This window comes from Doryrhamphus excisus, chromosome 1, assembly GCF_030265055.1.
Source record: "Doryrhamphus excisus isolate RoL2022-K1 chromosome 1, RoL_Dexc_1.0, whole genome shotgun sequence".
Lineage (NCBI taxonomy): Eukaryota > Metazoa > Chordata > Actinopteri > Syngnathiformes > Syngnathidae > Doryrhamphus > Doryrhamphus excisus.
In genome coordinates this window covers 19,572,610-19,588,683 of record NC_080466.1, presented here as the reverse complement: position 1 = coordinate 19,588,683, position 16,074 = coordinate 19,572,610, and the positions used below count along the sequence as shown (strand labels likewise).

The 16,074-nt window shown below is 38.2% G+C and overlaps 1 protein-coding gene across 1 annotated transcript in view; it reads left to right on the top strand.

Moving 5' to 3' along the window:
* gstcd (glutathione S-transferase, C-terminal domain containing) overlaps window positions 1-16,074 on the top strand; it is a 45,949-nt gene that overhangs the window by 11,968 nt on the left and 17,907 nt on the right. The window contains exons 5-7 of the mRNA XM_058070576.1: window positions 10,352-10,467; window positions 10,622-10,666; window positions 12,653-12,781. Coding sequence (XP_057926559.1) covers window positions 10,352-10,467; window positions 10,622-10,666; window positions 12,653-12,781 — 290 coding nt within the window. The remainder of the gene's footprint in view (window positions 1-10,351; window positions 10,468-10,621; window positions 10,667-12,652; window positions 12,782-16,074) is intronic.

Sequence of the window (16,074 nt, the reverse complement as noted above, 5' to 3'; positions counted from 1 at the left end):
GGTCAAAACCAATAACACGCATGCACACATGCAGAGACGGCTTCATTTAGTCACGACATGGAACCGTGAGGCACATTAGAACCGCCACATCCATCACGTTTAGTTTCCGAACAAGCCATGTTTCGCAGCATCTCGGGAACGTGACGATGATTGTTTTAAGAAAGTTGGTCAGTTGTTAAATAGGTTTGTCTGAATGCAAGAGACGTGATTTCCCCTCAAGCATGTCACCGCTTAAACGTGCATTGAGATAATTGCTGTATTTGGTTCCAGTCGTGATTTATGAATTCCCCCTCAGATAATCATTGACTTCATGTTGTTCCCTCAGGACGCAGTACAAATTACTTTCAGCTCAGGCTGAGAGCAGTACTTTGTCACTACCTTTGAATAAAATATGGAGATATTTTCCACTCACTTGGTGAGACTTGTTTCTCATTGAAAATTATAAGGAGAGATCTTCCTTTCATGGGATAAGTGGTTAGCGTGTAGACCTCACAGCTAGGAGGGTTCAATTCCACCCTCGGCCATCTCTGTGTGGAGTTTGCATGTTCTCCCCGTGCATGCGTGGGTTTTCTCCGGGTACTCCGGTTTACTCCAAATTGTCCATAGGTATGAATGTGAGTGTGAATGGTTGTTTGTCTATATGTGCCCTGTGATTGGCTGACCACCAGTCCAGGGTGTACCCCGCCTCTCGCCCGAAGACAGCTAGGATAGGCTCCAGAACCCCTCGCGACCCTCGTGAGGAAAAGCGGTAGAAAATGAATGAATAAATGAATGAAAAACATATGTGGCTGCACGGTGGACAAGTGGTTAGCGCGTAGACCTCACAGCTAAGATACCAGGGTTCAATTCCAACCTCGGCCATCTCTGTGTGGAGTTTGCATGTTCTCCCCGTGCATACGTGGGTTTTCTCCGGGTACTCCGGTTTCCTCCCACATTCCAAAAACATGCTAGGTTAATTGGCGACTCCAAATTGTCCATAGGTATGAATGTGAGTGTGAATGGTTGTTTGTCTATATGTGCCTTGTGATTGGCTAGGATAGGCTCCAGCACCCCCGCGACCCTCATGAGGATAAGCAGTAGAAAATGAATGTATGAATCTTCCTTTCATTGCCAGTGAAGGGAGTTTACTTTCTACTTAATTATTAGTGAATATTTGTCCAAATACTGTAGTTTTTTCCATGAAAATACTGTTAATTGGTAAAGTGACTTTTAAGGAGCTTGAAGTTGAGAATCTCTGAAGTGAACTCTGAACTCTTTTGGTTGGTTGCTATGTGCTGTCACTGTTGCTCCTTTTATGGCAAATAATTAGCGGATATCACCGCTCATCATACGGCTGTGCCTTGGCGTTCACACTATCTTGGGTTTACTTTAAATTGGAAATAAACCAGTAAACCTCAGAGGCAGGATTTGATTTGTTCCCAATTGAAAGTCTACTTAAATTTGAACTTGAATGATTTACAGTTATGGAGGTTGCAATAGCATACTGTATGTTGTGGAGTGCAAATGGGGACTGAAAAAAAAATCACCATTCAATGTAATACATAACAAAAACAATATGGTACAAAGCGAAAGCAGACAATAATAGTGTCTGAAGTAATTTATTTTGGAATTTTTTTTTTCAATAAGTTGCTAATAATGTTTCAGATCATTAAACTAATTAAAATATTCGTCAATGACAGCACAACTGAACACAAAATGCAGCTTTTAAATTAAAATGTTCTTAAGGGGGAATAAAATCTTAATTAAGGTGATTTTATGGTTCCTTTTTTCAGATCAGATCATATCCAGTAGCAGTGTCGCAACCCATAAAAAAAATTATGTTGCCCCACATTATTAATTAATTACTAATTTTATTAGTAATTACCTATTCTCTGGGTCCATTGGCAGTCAAGGGACCTTTAGAATTGTCCTAACCTTTCCCCATATACGGCACCGCTGACCAATAGCAGTCATCATAAATGAATTGAAATTTTTTTTTATGTTCATAAACATAAACCCTGATCAGAACATCTGTAATTACAACGTCTTTGAATGTGTCTTCTGAAGTTTAAATATGCATACTTTTGGCCTAGTAGTAGGTCGTATTCAGCCATGATTAAATTATTATATAATATATTTGTGAAAAATTGTGATAGATTGAAGCGCAACATGGCGAGGGGTGACTGTATTCCAAATCGATGTGGCCAAGGCATGATAGAAAATAATTGAAAAACACTCAACTATTATCATAGAGGGAAACTGTGATGTGCACCACTCTAATTTTACCTTAGGTAAGAAATGAGTCGTGTTTGTTTGACAAGTGGCCCAAATGCTGCGTCTGTTGGATGGCGGAGTGATAGGCTCACGGTCGAGCTGTTGCTCTTCATTGTTCTCACTCCCTCATGGTGTCTTTTTACACTGGTGTACAATGAGTGTGTTTGTTGTGTCTACAGAACAACACAAACCACAGCTTGCATCGCTCAGCGAACCACCGCAGAAGATTTCGATGGTTAAACTATAGCATGGATCAGCTTTTATATCATGTTGAATCCTTCATTAAAGGGGAACTGCACGTTTTTTTTTAATTTTGCACATCATTTCCAATCCTTATGTGAAACATGAACATATTTATTCCCCTTTAATGTGCATTAATAACGACTTAATATGAGCAGGCTAACAATGCACATCATTGGGACACACCTATTTAGACTACAAAGCCCTCCAAAAAAAAAAACTTTAACAGCATGTGTTTTTTCATTGGTCGGCAGCACATTCTAAAAATACTGTATAAGTTAACCACAAGAAACCCACCAAAAAACAAAAAGGTTGTATTTTTACAAGAATAGTATAATATCATGAGCAAAAAAATTTAGTAGCATAAAATTTAAATATTAAAGAAAAAAATTAAAAATCAGAATATTTTGAGAGAAAAAACAATGAAAATCAATTATAAAGTTTTGGTTTATGGAAAATTAGGTTGCTGAAAATGTTAATAATGCTACAAGAATAAAGTCAAAATATTCGAATCAAGTCATAATTACGAAAAGAAAATCGAAGAAAGTTTAAATAGTTGGAAAATAAAAAAACAGCAGAAATGAAAAACATTTTGACACATTTTTTGACAGTAAGGTCAAAATATTCTGAGAAAATGTTTATCCTAATGAGAAAAAATGTGCAATTGTATGAGAATTATGAAGAAAAATAATGCCATTTTGGTTGAATAGAGTTGAAGTATGAAAAAAAAAGAATGGTATTTGTTAAAGTCATAATATTATGAGAAACTAAATAACAAAGCTGGAATTTTCATAATAAAAGTCATAATATTACAAATTATTTATTATTATATATATATATTTATTTTTTAAATATTTTTGTTTTAATTTAAAAAAAATGAGCCAAGTCATGCTAATAATGGGCTTTTTTTCTATGTTATCATAGTTTTTTCTTGAAATATAATGTAAAAATTATCAACATATCTACATGTGGTGTTGTACAACATATCAAAGTAGCCCCGGCATGCTCAAAATTTTCGATATGTGGCCCTGGATGGAAATATTTTTGACCTATACTACACAGTTGTAGGATTCGCTGTGAACGTCATTCATTGTGGCCGTCTACAATTGTGCACTTCTAGTATTTTTCAAAATAGATGTGACTGTGTGGAAAAATATGAGTGTTTTTCCACCAACACTTTGCAGGAAACCGATTGCTCATAATGTTTTAAAAGCACTTTATAGCAATTTGGCCACTGTCTGAACCTTTTATGGCCACTGCTGTTTTTTTTTATGGCGACAGCTGTACAGTCCGTATCGGCCATCAACAAAATCGTTTCGTTGTTTTCCACATGGACGTAGTAAATCTGTAGACGCGTTATGCCGAGCCTTGGGTCATTTGTTTCTTTAAGCTGGAGTCGTTAATGTGCTGCTGTTCAGCCTGTGGCACACTCAGAATGGATCCATTCCAAAGTCCAAATTAAGAGTTGTGATGATTTGTTTTCATAATGATTCGATTCGTATCATGATTCCTTGCTACCGATACAATTCAGGGATGACATTGATTCATTTAGAACAGGGGTCTCAAACTCGTGGCCCGCGGGCCAAATGCGGCCCGTGAGACGCTACTTTGAGGCCCCCACCTTGATACCAAAGTTTAATGTTGAAATGACAACTTTAAAGCTGTGTGCACACCGGACACAATTAACATGATTTTGCCCCGCCCAATACTGTTACCCTACCCTGTTACCCCGCCCTGTTTTGCTTTGGATTAGCAATGAAGCTAAAGGCTTATGACACTGGGTACAAATAAATGCAGGAAATGATTTGGAATAACATGGAAAATACACGTCAAGATAAAGCATCTCATCAAACATGTTGTTAAAGTTACGACGCTGCTCCCAGATGGAACTGAGTATGATGCTAACTTGCTAATTGGGTCAAATTATTAAGTTTCATTAATGTTCATGTTAATGGTTAAATAACTGTTAATACTGTACATTTGAATCTGAAAAAAATAATTTCTCTACCAACTGTATGTGGTTTCTTACGTTTTTCTTATTTGCTGTTTTATTATTATTTTACTTATTTATTACTGATTGATTGATGTATTGTCTTTATTCTTCATTTGTTTTTGTTTGTTTTTTAATCTTATTTTGTGTATAGAAAAATAACAATTAAGATATTTGAGAACAGTGGAATGTTTTATCAGATATTTTGGTGTGGAAAACCAGAACCAAAGTACTGAAAAAGTGTAGGGTATAGCAGAAGCAAAAGCATTGAAGATAGTTTTTTTCCAGTTTTTAATAAATGCGTTTTTTTTTTTTTTTTTTTGGAAAACCTGATGCGGCCCGACTTCACACAGAACCTAGCTCCGGTGGCCCCCAGGTAAATTGAGTTTGAGACCCCTGATTTAGAATGATACGATTCAAAACTTTACATCGATTCAATGACTTTTTAGACAGAAATTCAACCAGTGCGACTGTGAAATAAATACCTGGGTACTGGACAGTGGAGGTGAGGTTTCCGAGGTTCACAGTGTTTTTTTTCTAAGGGATTCAGGTATAAATTAATTATGGCTATGAATAAACAACAATGCACGATGCTTGGATAGCATGTCTCCTTTGATTTAGGAGACATGGACCAGACTGGACTTGGTTTACTCAGTGAAGGGTCTCCATAATATTAATACTTTCATATAGCGGTTACACAAAACGTATTTAGTATGTAGGACAAAGTGCACAGGCATAAACTTGTTTTTATTGATACATCAATATCATTTATATGCCATTATTATTCCCAGCATATGTTATTTGTGTGGTTTTAAGAATCCTTGACTGTGGAAGGGAGTTGACATGAATTCATTGTGCTCTCTGTCTGCTAATTTGACAAGGAAAATACCCGGAGGGAATGAATGAGGGCTTAAGTTCTTGACAAATCATTTTTAGACATTTTGGTATGTGACGGTACATGTTTGCTTTTGGGTAATGCCTTGAAGTTTCGGAGTTTCAGAACTCACCGGGAATTGATTTAAAATATCAACAAAATATATATTTTGGATTTATTTCATTTGTAAAATCTGATTATTACTATGCTTATTACAAATTTTATCTGTATCCGTCATGTTTCATTCATTAACTTCTTAATTTTACTGTTTATTTTTTTATTTGTAATAACAAATGCCTTGTGTCCATCTTAACTATTGATTATCGCTCAATTTGGGTTAGATTTCTATCATTTTAATTGAATTTATCATTTAAGAATTCACTGTGAAAACCTGTAATACTGTGCTAAAACAGTCAGAGACGATTGAAGAACATATGCTAACAATAAATGGCTTATTCAATAAATACTGCAAATATACATACCTAAGCATGAGCTCATCTTCAGTTATCATAATCTTCCTGCGGTAATAGCGAAATGTAATCATGTCTGTCTGTAATATAATGTGCTTGGCAGAGCTAAATGGAAGTGACACAGTTCGAGGCCGAGACACCACGCAGACATGCGAGGTAACGCGCTGCAACCTGCACGATCCGACCTCTCGCCTGCAGCTCCGTCTGGTCATGTTTGGACAGACATTCCATAGTTGTTGAAGGGTGCACGCCGAGCATTTTTTTTTTTTCCTCCTGGGTTCAACTTCATTAGCATCCCATTTTGCTTGTCATCACGGCCTTACACAGGCACACACAACAACAGTGAAAGCGCGCTTTATGAAGGTTTGACAATTGATGCCTTCTAAAGCATGGCCTCCTCTTCTTCAAACTAAGCAGCTAGATTCTGTTTAGTGTGATTGCTCTTCGGCTATTTTTTTTCCAGAAGTGCAGCTTTGTTGCGTATGTTTTGGGGATTTTACCAAAAATATTTTTACATAGTTTACAAACATCAAACATTCGGTGAAATGAACACTGCAACATGCCTGGAGCGTATTTCCTCAGTGGCTGTATATAACATTCATTCATTTCCTCACAAGGGCTGCAGGGGGTGCTGGAGCCTATCCCAGCTGTCTTCGGGCAAGAGGCAGGGTACACCCTGGACTGGTGGCCAGCCAGTCACAGGGCACATATAGACAAACAACCATTCACACTCACATTCATACCTATGGACAATTAACTTAGCATGTTTTTGGAATGTGGGAGGAAACCGGAGTACCCGGAGAAAACCCACGCATCTGAGGTCTTTGGTGGTGAATGTATTTTTTTAGCGGTGAATTCATTTTTTTTTTTAAATTCTTTCAAATTGTTTTATTTCTGATTTTTTCCCCTTTTTACACTTAATTTACTAGCATTTTGGGGTTAGTGAATAAAATGTCCATGCATTAAATGTTAAATCCTTATATTTATTGATGCAAGACATCAATGGCTAACTTTTCTAATGGGATGTCAGCATCACACACAATGCACACATTGCTACAAAATCGTCAACTGTATCGCCTGTGCTTGTGGTTAACAAAGATGTGATTAAAGATGTGATTAACACACATGCAATTTCCGTGGGATTCTGCGGTAAACAATTCTGTTTTTATATAATAATTCCGTCCGCAATTCCATGAACACGCAAATCATAGGGCCTTAAATCTGTTACAATTGCACATTTATAGAAAAATAAGGAAATGGAGGAGATATTTTACTATACCTATATTTATTCATACCTATGGACACTTAGGAGTGGCCAAATAACCTAGCATGTTTTTGGAATGTGGGAGGAAACCGGAGTACCCGGAGAAAACCCACGCATGCACGGGGAGAACATGCAAACTCCACACAGAGATGGCCGAGGGTGGAATTGAACCCTCGTCTCCTAGCTGTGAAGTCTACGCGCCCACTCGACCGCCATGCAGCCCCTGCATGAACCACAAAATCTGGACTATTTTGGGAATTTTGCCCATGATACCATGTAGTAGTTACAGTATCCTGTCGTATTTTGATAATTTAAAACACCACCGAAATGTACGTATTTTTTCGGCGCATTGTTATCAACAGTGTCAATATGACCACAGTGTGTATATCAAACCATGCAACATTAGCCATGTTTACATGAGGAGTTTTTCTCTTTCCGAAAGCAATGGTATCCATGGAAAGGAATATTCCAATCATGTGTCTACATGCGTCGCTATAATCAACCAGAATAGTCAATGGGGCATGCGCAGTAAAACGTAAACACCAACATCACGTGATACCGACTTCCTTGAGTTTTTCTTCCACTTGTTGGAATAACTCCGTATTGCCAGTTTTTCGTTCGTCCAGTCTTGAAATTTAGTTAGAATCAAAAACAAACTTTCCGCAGCAGTCCAGTGCCGATTGCTCGCCTCCATTTTTTTAAATCGAAGAACGTCTCGAGCTGCGTGTTACATCATATCTCAGCATTCGCTGAAAGAACGCACCCGAGAACAGGAAAAGATAAAGTTCAATCTTGCTAATATTTTATAATTGAGAAGAATTATTTTCTTTTTTAATAAAACTGGACCTGTGAATGGCATATAGAAGGGTTTAGATTCTGTTCCACAGATGGCGCTAATGCACACGAAAGCTGCTTGCCAACCGCCAATAAACAACAGAAGAAGAAAAACACCACGAAGAAGAACGCTGTCTGACAACTTTCCGATTGAGCGGGTAGAAGATACCTCAATCGGATTGGGGAAAGGAATATTCCACCCCTGTGAATCCGATTATATATTCATTCGGATTGGCACTCTTCTTTCGGAATGAGGTGTACACAAAGGTTACATTCTTTCTGTTTGAGTAAATAACCCGAATGGAATTGGAATATTTGGGTCCATGTAAACGTGGCTATTGTTTTTTACAAAAGGATTCATAGCCAAAATACGTGCATCCCAATAACAGCATTGTAAGCTAGCTGAAATTAACTAATTTTCCTGTGTTATAATGCACAGAAAAGGGAAAGACTTTATCAGGTTTCAGATAAGGATTGTGAATGATTCCAAAAAAAGGTGCAGGTCAACCCAGTCCCAGCCAAAATGCGGAAATCAAATCAGCAACTTGAACCTTCACCACCCAATCTTCAATCTCGAATCAGCCCTCCTTATGTTAACACCAGTGTGTCCTCTAGAGAGATGGGGGGCTGTCGTATCCTGCAGGGCTCACACTAAAGAGGCTCTTTGCTCCTTTGCTCTGTTTACATTCTAATCTGTTGATGGAGCTCGCTGATAAATCCCTGGGTAGTCCTGCAGAATCAAAGGCTAATGGAGGCACTCAGGGCACAGCGCCAGCACCCGTGGAGGGTTCCATTTTTTTTTGCTTACACGGGATGACCCGAACTAATGGACCTTCGTTCCTCCAAGTGAAGCAGACACAGCACGTACCTTTGCTCACCACAGGTTGAAGATTTTCTTCTGAATTTTTGATGCTGCTTTGTTTGCAGTTATCATCAGCACTGCTTTCGTTTTGATTTTAAAGGATCATATGGAAGTTCCAGAGTGGTTGCTTTCAAAAATAAACCTGAGCTCCATCACATGAATCTACCAAGAGGTCAAGGAGGCATGAGATGCAAAGTGTTTACCGCTCAGAAACATTTGAACTCCTTCCATGGATTATTATGGTCATCGTGAATGCTGTGTGTCCCAGACTGAAATTTCAAAGCTGCTACTAAATTTGATTTGCTTCAGTCGCTTCTTCTGTTATCTGTTATTGACCCGAATGGCGATTTTTCTTTGAATTTCTCTCATGTAACCAGTCATAGCCGTCAGTCGAAGGCATTCAAAAGGTCTCCCCTGTGTATTTTATAACTTCAAACAAGCCCATTTTGACTAGTTTTAGCATTTCAGGCGAAAAAACGAGTGGCAAAAGCAAATAACCACTTTGGTTTCTATTTGGCACAGTCCAAAAAAGCATTGGCATTGCTCGGCTGCATGTTGAATGAGTGGTTATCACACAGGCTACATAGCAAGTGCGATTCATGTTCGAGTCCACCCTTGGCCATCTCTGTGTGGAGTTTGCATGTTCTCCCTGTGCATTCGGGTACTCTTTTTTTTTTTTTTTTTTTTTTTTCCCAAAAACATGCTAGGTTAATTGGCAACTCCAAATTGTCCATAGGTATGAATGTGAGTGTGAATGGTTGTTTGTCTATATGTGCCCTGTGATTGGCTGGCGACCAGTCCAGGGTGTACCTCGCCTCTCGTTAAAGACAGCTAGGCTAGGATAAGCCCCAGCACGCCCGCAACCCTCATGAGGGTAAGTGGTAGAAAATGAATGAATTATCAACTGTGGCTGTAGGCAACCTCCTGATGTAGTTCCCACAAGATGGCAGCTGGTGTATTTGAAGTATCATGCAGCTGCCTGTTACATTAGTAATTCTGCATATGTTATCTTTATTGAAAAGAGGAGAAAAAAAAATTCTGTTGAAAATTGGTCATTGGTCACACTCACTTCCAAGAGTTACCGAGGCCTTCTGGACTACTGCCGAACCCTTTCTAATTTTGTTGACATAGGAATTGATAATAAATGACCTTTGGAGAGTTAGTTGAAAAGTGGTTAGGCGCTACTGGTTGGAGATTACTGACTTACTGTGTATGAACCCAAAGCGTAGTACCGTAGGCTTTACCGTAGTAACGGTATGATGGTCTACTTTTTTTATTTTTTACTTTTTCACACCATGAAACCAATAAAAAGTGCAATAACTCCCAATTTTTTTAAAACCTTTATGTTTTCTTTGTTCTTTAAAAATATCTTACACCCTGTGTAATTAGTTTTCACATTTCTACTGCCTACTTCGAAGTAATCCAGGGTTTTCTTTCTGGTTTAGGCCAATAAATGCCACGGCTGTAATTAGCAACTTGGGCAGCACAGAATAATTGTCTGAGGACTTCTTGTCTGATGTACTTCTCAAGTTCTCCTGGTCTTTATATGCTTGCTGTTTTGCAGGGAAGATGTCAAATATCCGCACAGTCAGGAAGAAACAACAACTGAATAACTTGGTTGCTATGGTGACACAGCTAGCCAAACCAGGACACACCATTGTGGATTTCTGCAGTGGAACGGTGTGTACGTGCATCTGTCAATCCAACGGGTAGTGGCAACAGCTGATGTTATAATTATAATAGCAGTCTAAGAAGTAACTCTAAGTTGTAGTATAGCTTGACAGTCAATATTAAAAGAAGGGGCATCGCTGACAAGTTTTTATTGTGCCGCCAGGGACACGTGGGCATCGTTTTGGCTCACGCTCTTCCACATTGTCAGGTAAGATACACGAAAAGTTCACATACTCTTAATATTTTGATGCTTTAGCTTTGATTACGGCACACAATCACAGAGGCATTGTTTCCTCAAACTACTGCAATATTTTACATTTATTTCTGTCTAGTGCCGCATTGATTTTTTGCCAAGATGTTGTATTAATGACCGTGATTTGGACCTCTGCAGTTCCCCATGCGTATTCCACTTTTTAATAATTGATTCAATAACCAGCTTAAAGGAAAAGTGAACTTTTTGGGGAATTTTGCCCATCATTCACAATAGACTAAATACATCAGACTAAAGCAGTAGACCCGACAACAATGCTACAAAGACTCAGCAAGATGCTTGTGTGTTCTGAGCATTTTTTTTTTTTACCTGAGGACTATCTTGAACTTACTTGCACAACAGGGAGCACATGTCTTGTGCTGAAAGATGCAGCTATTGCATAAGTCAGCATCCCAACCAGAGCAGACATTGTAAGTAACCGTTTTGTGTGTGGGTTTCACTCTTCTTGCCTGATCTGCTTAGCACACAGCAACATGATTCTCTGCCTAGGGGGGGGCAGAAGTAGATTCAAGTTCCGATCAAAGTGTTAAGTGAAATCACTGCGCCTAGGAAAGATGTTTTGCTAATGTTTGAAATGATCAAAATACAGCAAGATACTGTAAGTACGTGTTATGGTAATGGTAATGGTTTTATTTCATTTGAACATGCATCAGATTACAATTGAATGCATCACATAATCAGTTCACAGTTCCACATGTCCAAAAGGAGTAGGAAGAAGCAAAGCTTATTAAATCCTACCCCTCCATCTGGTACTTCAGTAACTGTCACATTTGTTCACTTCCTGCTTTCCTAATATAGTTTAAGTTTTTTTTATTAAAAAAATATGTTTGTCATTATTTTATTTTCTTATTTATTATTATTTTTATTATGTTTTATCATTATTTTTTTTTGTCACGTACCGGAGTACAAGGTGATATGACCATCCAATGACATTATGTGTACCATAGTAAGTGTCAATATAGTGATATATATAGCACATCATGACTGGTTCAAGACTCTTCATCCTTGTATTTAGCAAACATCAACTGCTTGTATTGTTTCTTGAATTTCTTGAAGTTTTTTTTTTGTTTTTTTAATTATTTTCTTATCAATGTACCTGTTATATACCATATAAAATGGTACAATGTTTTTTTTAGAATAATAATAATATAATATATAATAATAATTCTTTATAATCAAAATAGATCAGTTCCAATGACTTGCATTGTTTGCTAGCTCATTCTAACGTGTTTTCTCTCATTACAACTCACAGAAAAGTAATATGTGTTCATGTTTCACATTAGGATTGTGAATGATCGCAGTTTTCCTTTAAACATAATCTTACCCCTTTGCAGAGTTAAATCCAGATGCTGACCTTTTTTTGGGCCATACAGTGTACAGTAAACCTCGGATATATCGGATTCAATTGTTCCCTCTGGTTTTGTCCGATATAAGTGAAATCCGTTATATGCGTATACCGGAAAATGTCAGTTTTACGCATATATGGGATTTATATCCGGTATATGCGTAAATTGGATTTTATCCGTTATAAAAAGGCACTTCCTTGACTATGTTTCCAATGTACCTGGACGCGCAGGCAACGCTGCAAACGCTGCAAATGACATCGTATAGCGGCCTGTCACGATTCAGCGAATCGGAGCGCCACGATGCGGCCATCCGATATATGCGAGGGAAATTTAATGGAAATGCATTGGAACGGGACTGGAGATTTTGTCCGAAATAGGCGAAATCCGTTATAAAAATTGGAAATGCATTACAGAAAAATCGGTTCTTTTTTATCTGTCCGTTGTGAGCGAATTTCCGATATATCTGAGTCCGATATATCCGAGGTTTACTGTATAAAATATCGTTACTGCCTGTATCAATCACTAGTCAGCCGTAACGGCGAGAGATATACGAGCATCGGTGTTGTTTTTGTTGCAGGTTCTCCTCATAGAAAACAAGGAAGAATCTCTGATGAGGGCACAGAGTCGCAGCACTGAACTCGGACTAGAAAACATTGGCTTCATTCAGGCCAACCTGGACTACTTCACTGGACCTTTTCATGTTGGAGTAAGTGACAAGTAACAAGTCTTTTTGCATGTACATTACGTTTTAAAGACCACAGGACAAGGTTTCACATCAATATGGTTTGACTGTAGAATGAAATTAACACAGAGGCTTTTATTTAAGTTTGTTTTTTTTTAAAATGATGGTTTTTCCAGGGGAAAATAATAATAATAATTGAATAAGTCTGTCTTTGAAAAAAAAAAAAAAGTTGGAACAGAACATCCTCTGAAAGTTTTACATTTTCTTGTTATTGTAGTTGATTTTGTTTAATTGCATTAAATTGCATTAAATCTGCAACATAAGCACTCCATCCCTCTCCCATCAGTGAAGGATGTTTTGTTTTGAAGTGAACATTCCTGAGATGACAGGAAATCGGAGTATACTTTGCATGAACTGATCTGTTTTGGTAAGTAATGTTGCGTCAAAATATCCGTTTTTTACTTGCTAAAACCGCCGATACAGTAGTTCCAAAAATAGTCAGACTAATTAGTCTCGTCAGACTAATGTTGTTAAATTATTCTTGAGACAGACAAATTCTGTAGCCTTCATCATACATGTTTTTTTTATCGGAATGCAATTTCTTTAGCAGTTCGTTGCACCATTCTCTGGCTCAGTTGTAAAAAAATGTATCTTCTCAGCTGTTTTTTCGCGATGATGAGTCTCAAAGTGGTGATGAATACTGTATTTTATGAACTGAGCACCAACACTTGTTGATTATGCATAAGGTTTAATCATTCATTTCTGTCAATGACTAGGAAATGGTCCCTTGTGCTGGATCTCTATGTAAAAAGACCTAGTGATAAACATTGTGGCATTGTAACACATGGCTGGGCATTGGTTGTATTTGGGTGGGATGGGTGGGGGGGTTATTTTGCTGTCATGTGTGAAAATGCCAGTCAGTAATCATTTCTGCCAGAGCTTTCCATTTTTCTGAAGTGGAGCTTTATTCGCAACCCTTTTAGTGGCCACCACTTCTGTCAAGCACATCGCACCACCCTTATTACAAAGACGGGATGCATTCTTGGTCCAGGCATTGAATGCTCGATTGTCAGCTGTAAAATATCTCCTCCATGTCCTTATTTTTCTATAAAGGTGCAATTGTAACAGATTTAAGGCCCTATGATTTCCGCGTTCATGGAATTGCGGACGGAATTATTATATGAAAACGCAATTGTTTACCGCAGAATCCCACAGAAATTGCATGTGTGTCTACATCTTTGTTAATTACAAGCACATGCGATACAGTTGTTGACGATTTTGTAGCAATGTGTGCATTGTGTGTGATGCTGACATCCTATTAGAAAAGTTAGCCATTGATGTGTTGCATCAATAAATATAAGAATTTAACATTTCATTCATGGATATTTTATTCACTAACCTCAAAATGCTAGTAAAATGAAGTGTAAAAGAGGATAAATAAATAAATAAATAAAACCATTTCAAAGAATAAAAAAAAAAAATTGAATTCACCGCTAAAAATACATTCACCACCGAAGACCTCTGTTTGATTCTCTGCTTGGCATCTCTGTGTGGAGTTTGCATGTTCTCCCCGTGCATGCGTGGGTTTTCTCCGGGTACTCCGGTTTCCTCCCACATTCCAAAAACATGCTAGGTTAATTGGCGACTCCAAATTGTCCATAGGTATGAATGTGAGTGTAAATGGTTGTTTGTCTATATGTGCCCTGTGATTGGCTGGCAACCAGTCTCACCCGAAGACAGCTGGGATAGGCTCCAGCCTACCCCGGCGACCCAAGTGAGGATATGCAGCATAGAAACTGAAGGCTCTCTCATTGCAACAAATCAGACTAAGGATAAGCAGCATAGAAATTAGATGGATGTGTAGACGTTCACTTCCTGCATTAGGAGGTACAACAAAAACTCATTACAACTTACAAATATGATTTCCAGATCTCATTGTGTATCATGTGTTTTATAAAAATGGATTTTGTAATTGTGTGAATGTACCTGTTCTACTGTATTTTTAGTAAGAAAGTTTCATAGAGCAAATGTGGTTGCCAGGCATACGTGTTTAATACGTGCAACCTGGCCAAAGCAATAGCTTGCAGCGCATACACATTTTTCGCCAACAATGTGGCTGCCAAAGCTCTGCAGTGTGTGTGATCTGCGGCCAAGTGCATAAATTTCAACATGGGCTTTTGGATGCACACAACTGGTTTAGGTAATCGGGGGAAGTGCGTCACTGTGTGCATGCTCTTAACATGTTGGTTTGCCAACATGTCTGACACAGCCAAGTGGACGTGGATAGATCTTGTTGTGATTACCAAAGAAGACACATTTCTCTTTCTCATCCAGCATTTTTAAATATATATTTTACATTTTTATTGGCATGGACAGTTTTAACCTCATAAGTAAATCAATATTAGCGTTAATAGTAATATTAATGCAGTTAAACCTTTGATGATGATCTTTTCCGGAATGGTCAACCTTAATTGTTCCCATAGAAATGAATGAAAATAGAAATAATCTGTTCCAGGGTCAAGCTGGAATCAACATAATCCCTTCTACTAACTGTACAAAGACTGTTTTAAGTATGTTCTTGAACATACTTGACAGTGAAGTGTACATTTTCTATACCGCTTATCCTCATTAGGGTTGCGGGGGTATGCTGGAGCCTATCCCAGCTGACTTTGGGCGAGAGGCGGGGTACACCCTGGACTGGTGGCCAGCCAATCACAGGGCACATATAGACAAACAACCATTCACACTCACATTCATACCTATGGACAATTTGGAGTCGCCAATTAACCTAGCATGTTTTTGGAATGTGGGAGGAAACTAGAGTACCTGGAGAAAACATGCAAACTCCACACAGAGATGGCCGAGGGTGGAATTGAACCCTGGTCTCCTCAACGTGAGGTCTGCGTGCTAACCACTCGCCCGCCGTGCAGCCCATGAAAGGAAGATCTCTCCTTATAATTTTCATTGAGAAACAAGTCTCACCAAGTGGGAAAATATATATTTTAAATAAATATATATAAATATATATTTAAAAATATATATATTTTATTCAACGGTAGTGACAAAGTACTTTTTTAACCTACAAGCAATTTTGACCTACAGTTTTATACTCATTTTTTGGCCCTTTGTATTGAAATGTGGACTCCTATAGAGCAGCTACACACAATAACCATCCATCCATTTTCTATGTGGCTTATCCGCACTAGGTTCGCAGGTATGCTGGAGCCTATCCCAGCTGTTTTCGGGCGAGAGGCACATACTATAGACCAACAATGGTCAATTGGACAATTAGGAGTCGCCAATTAACCTAGCATGTT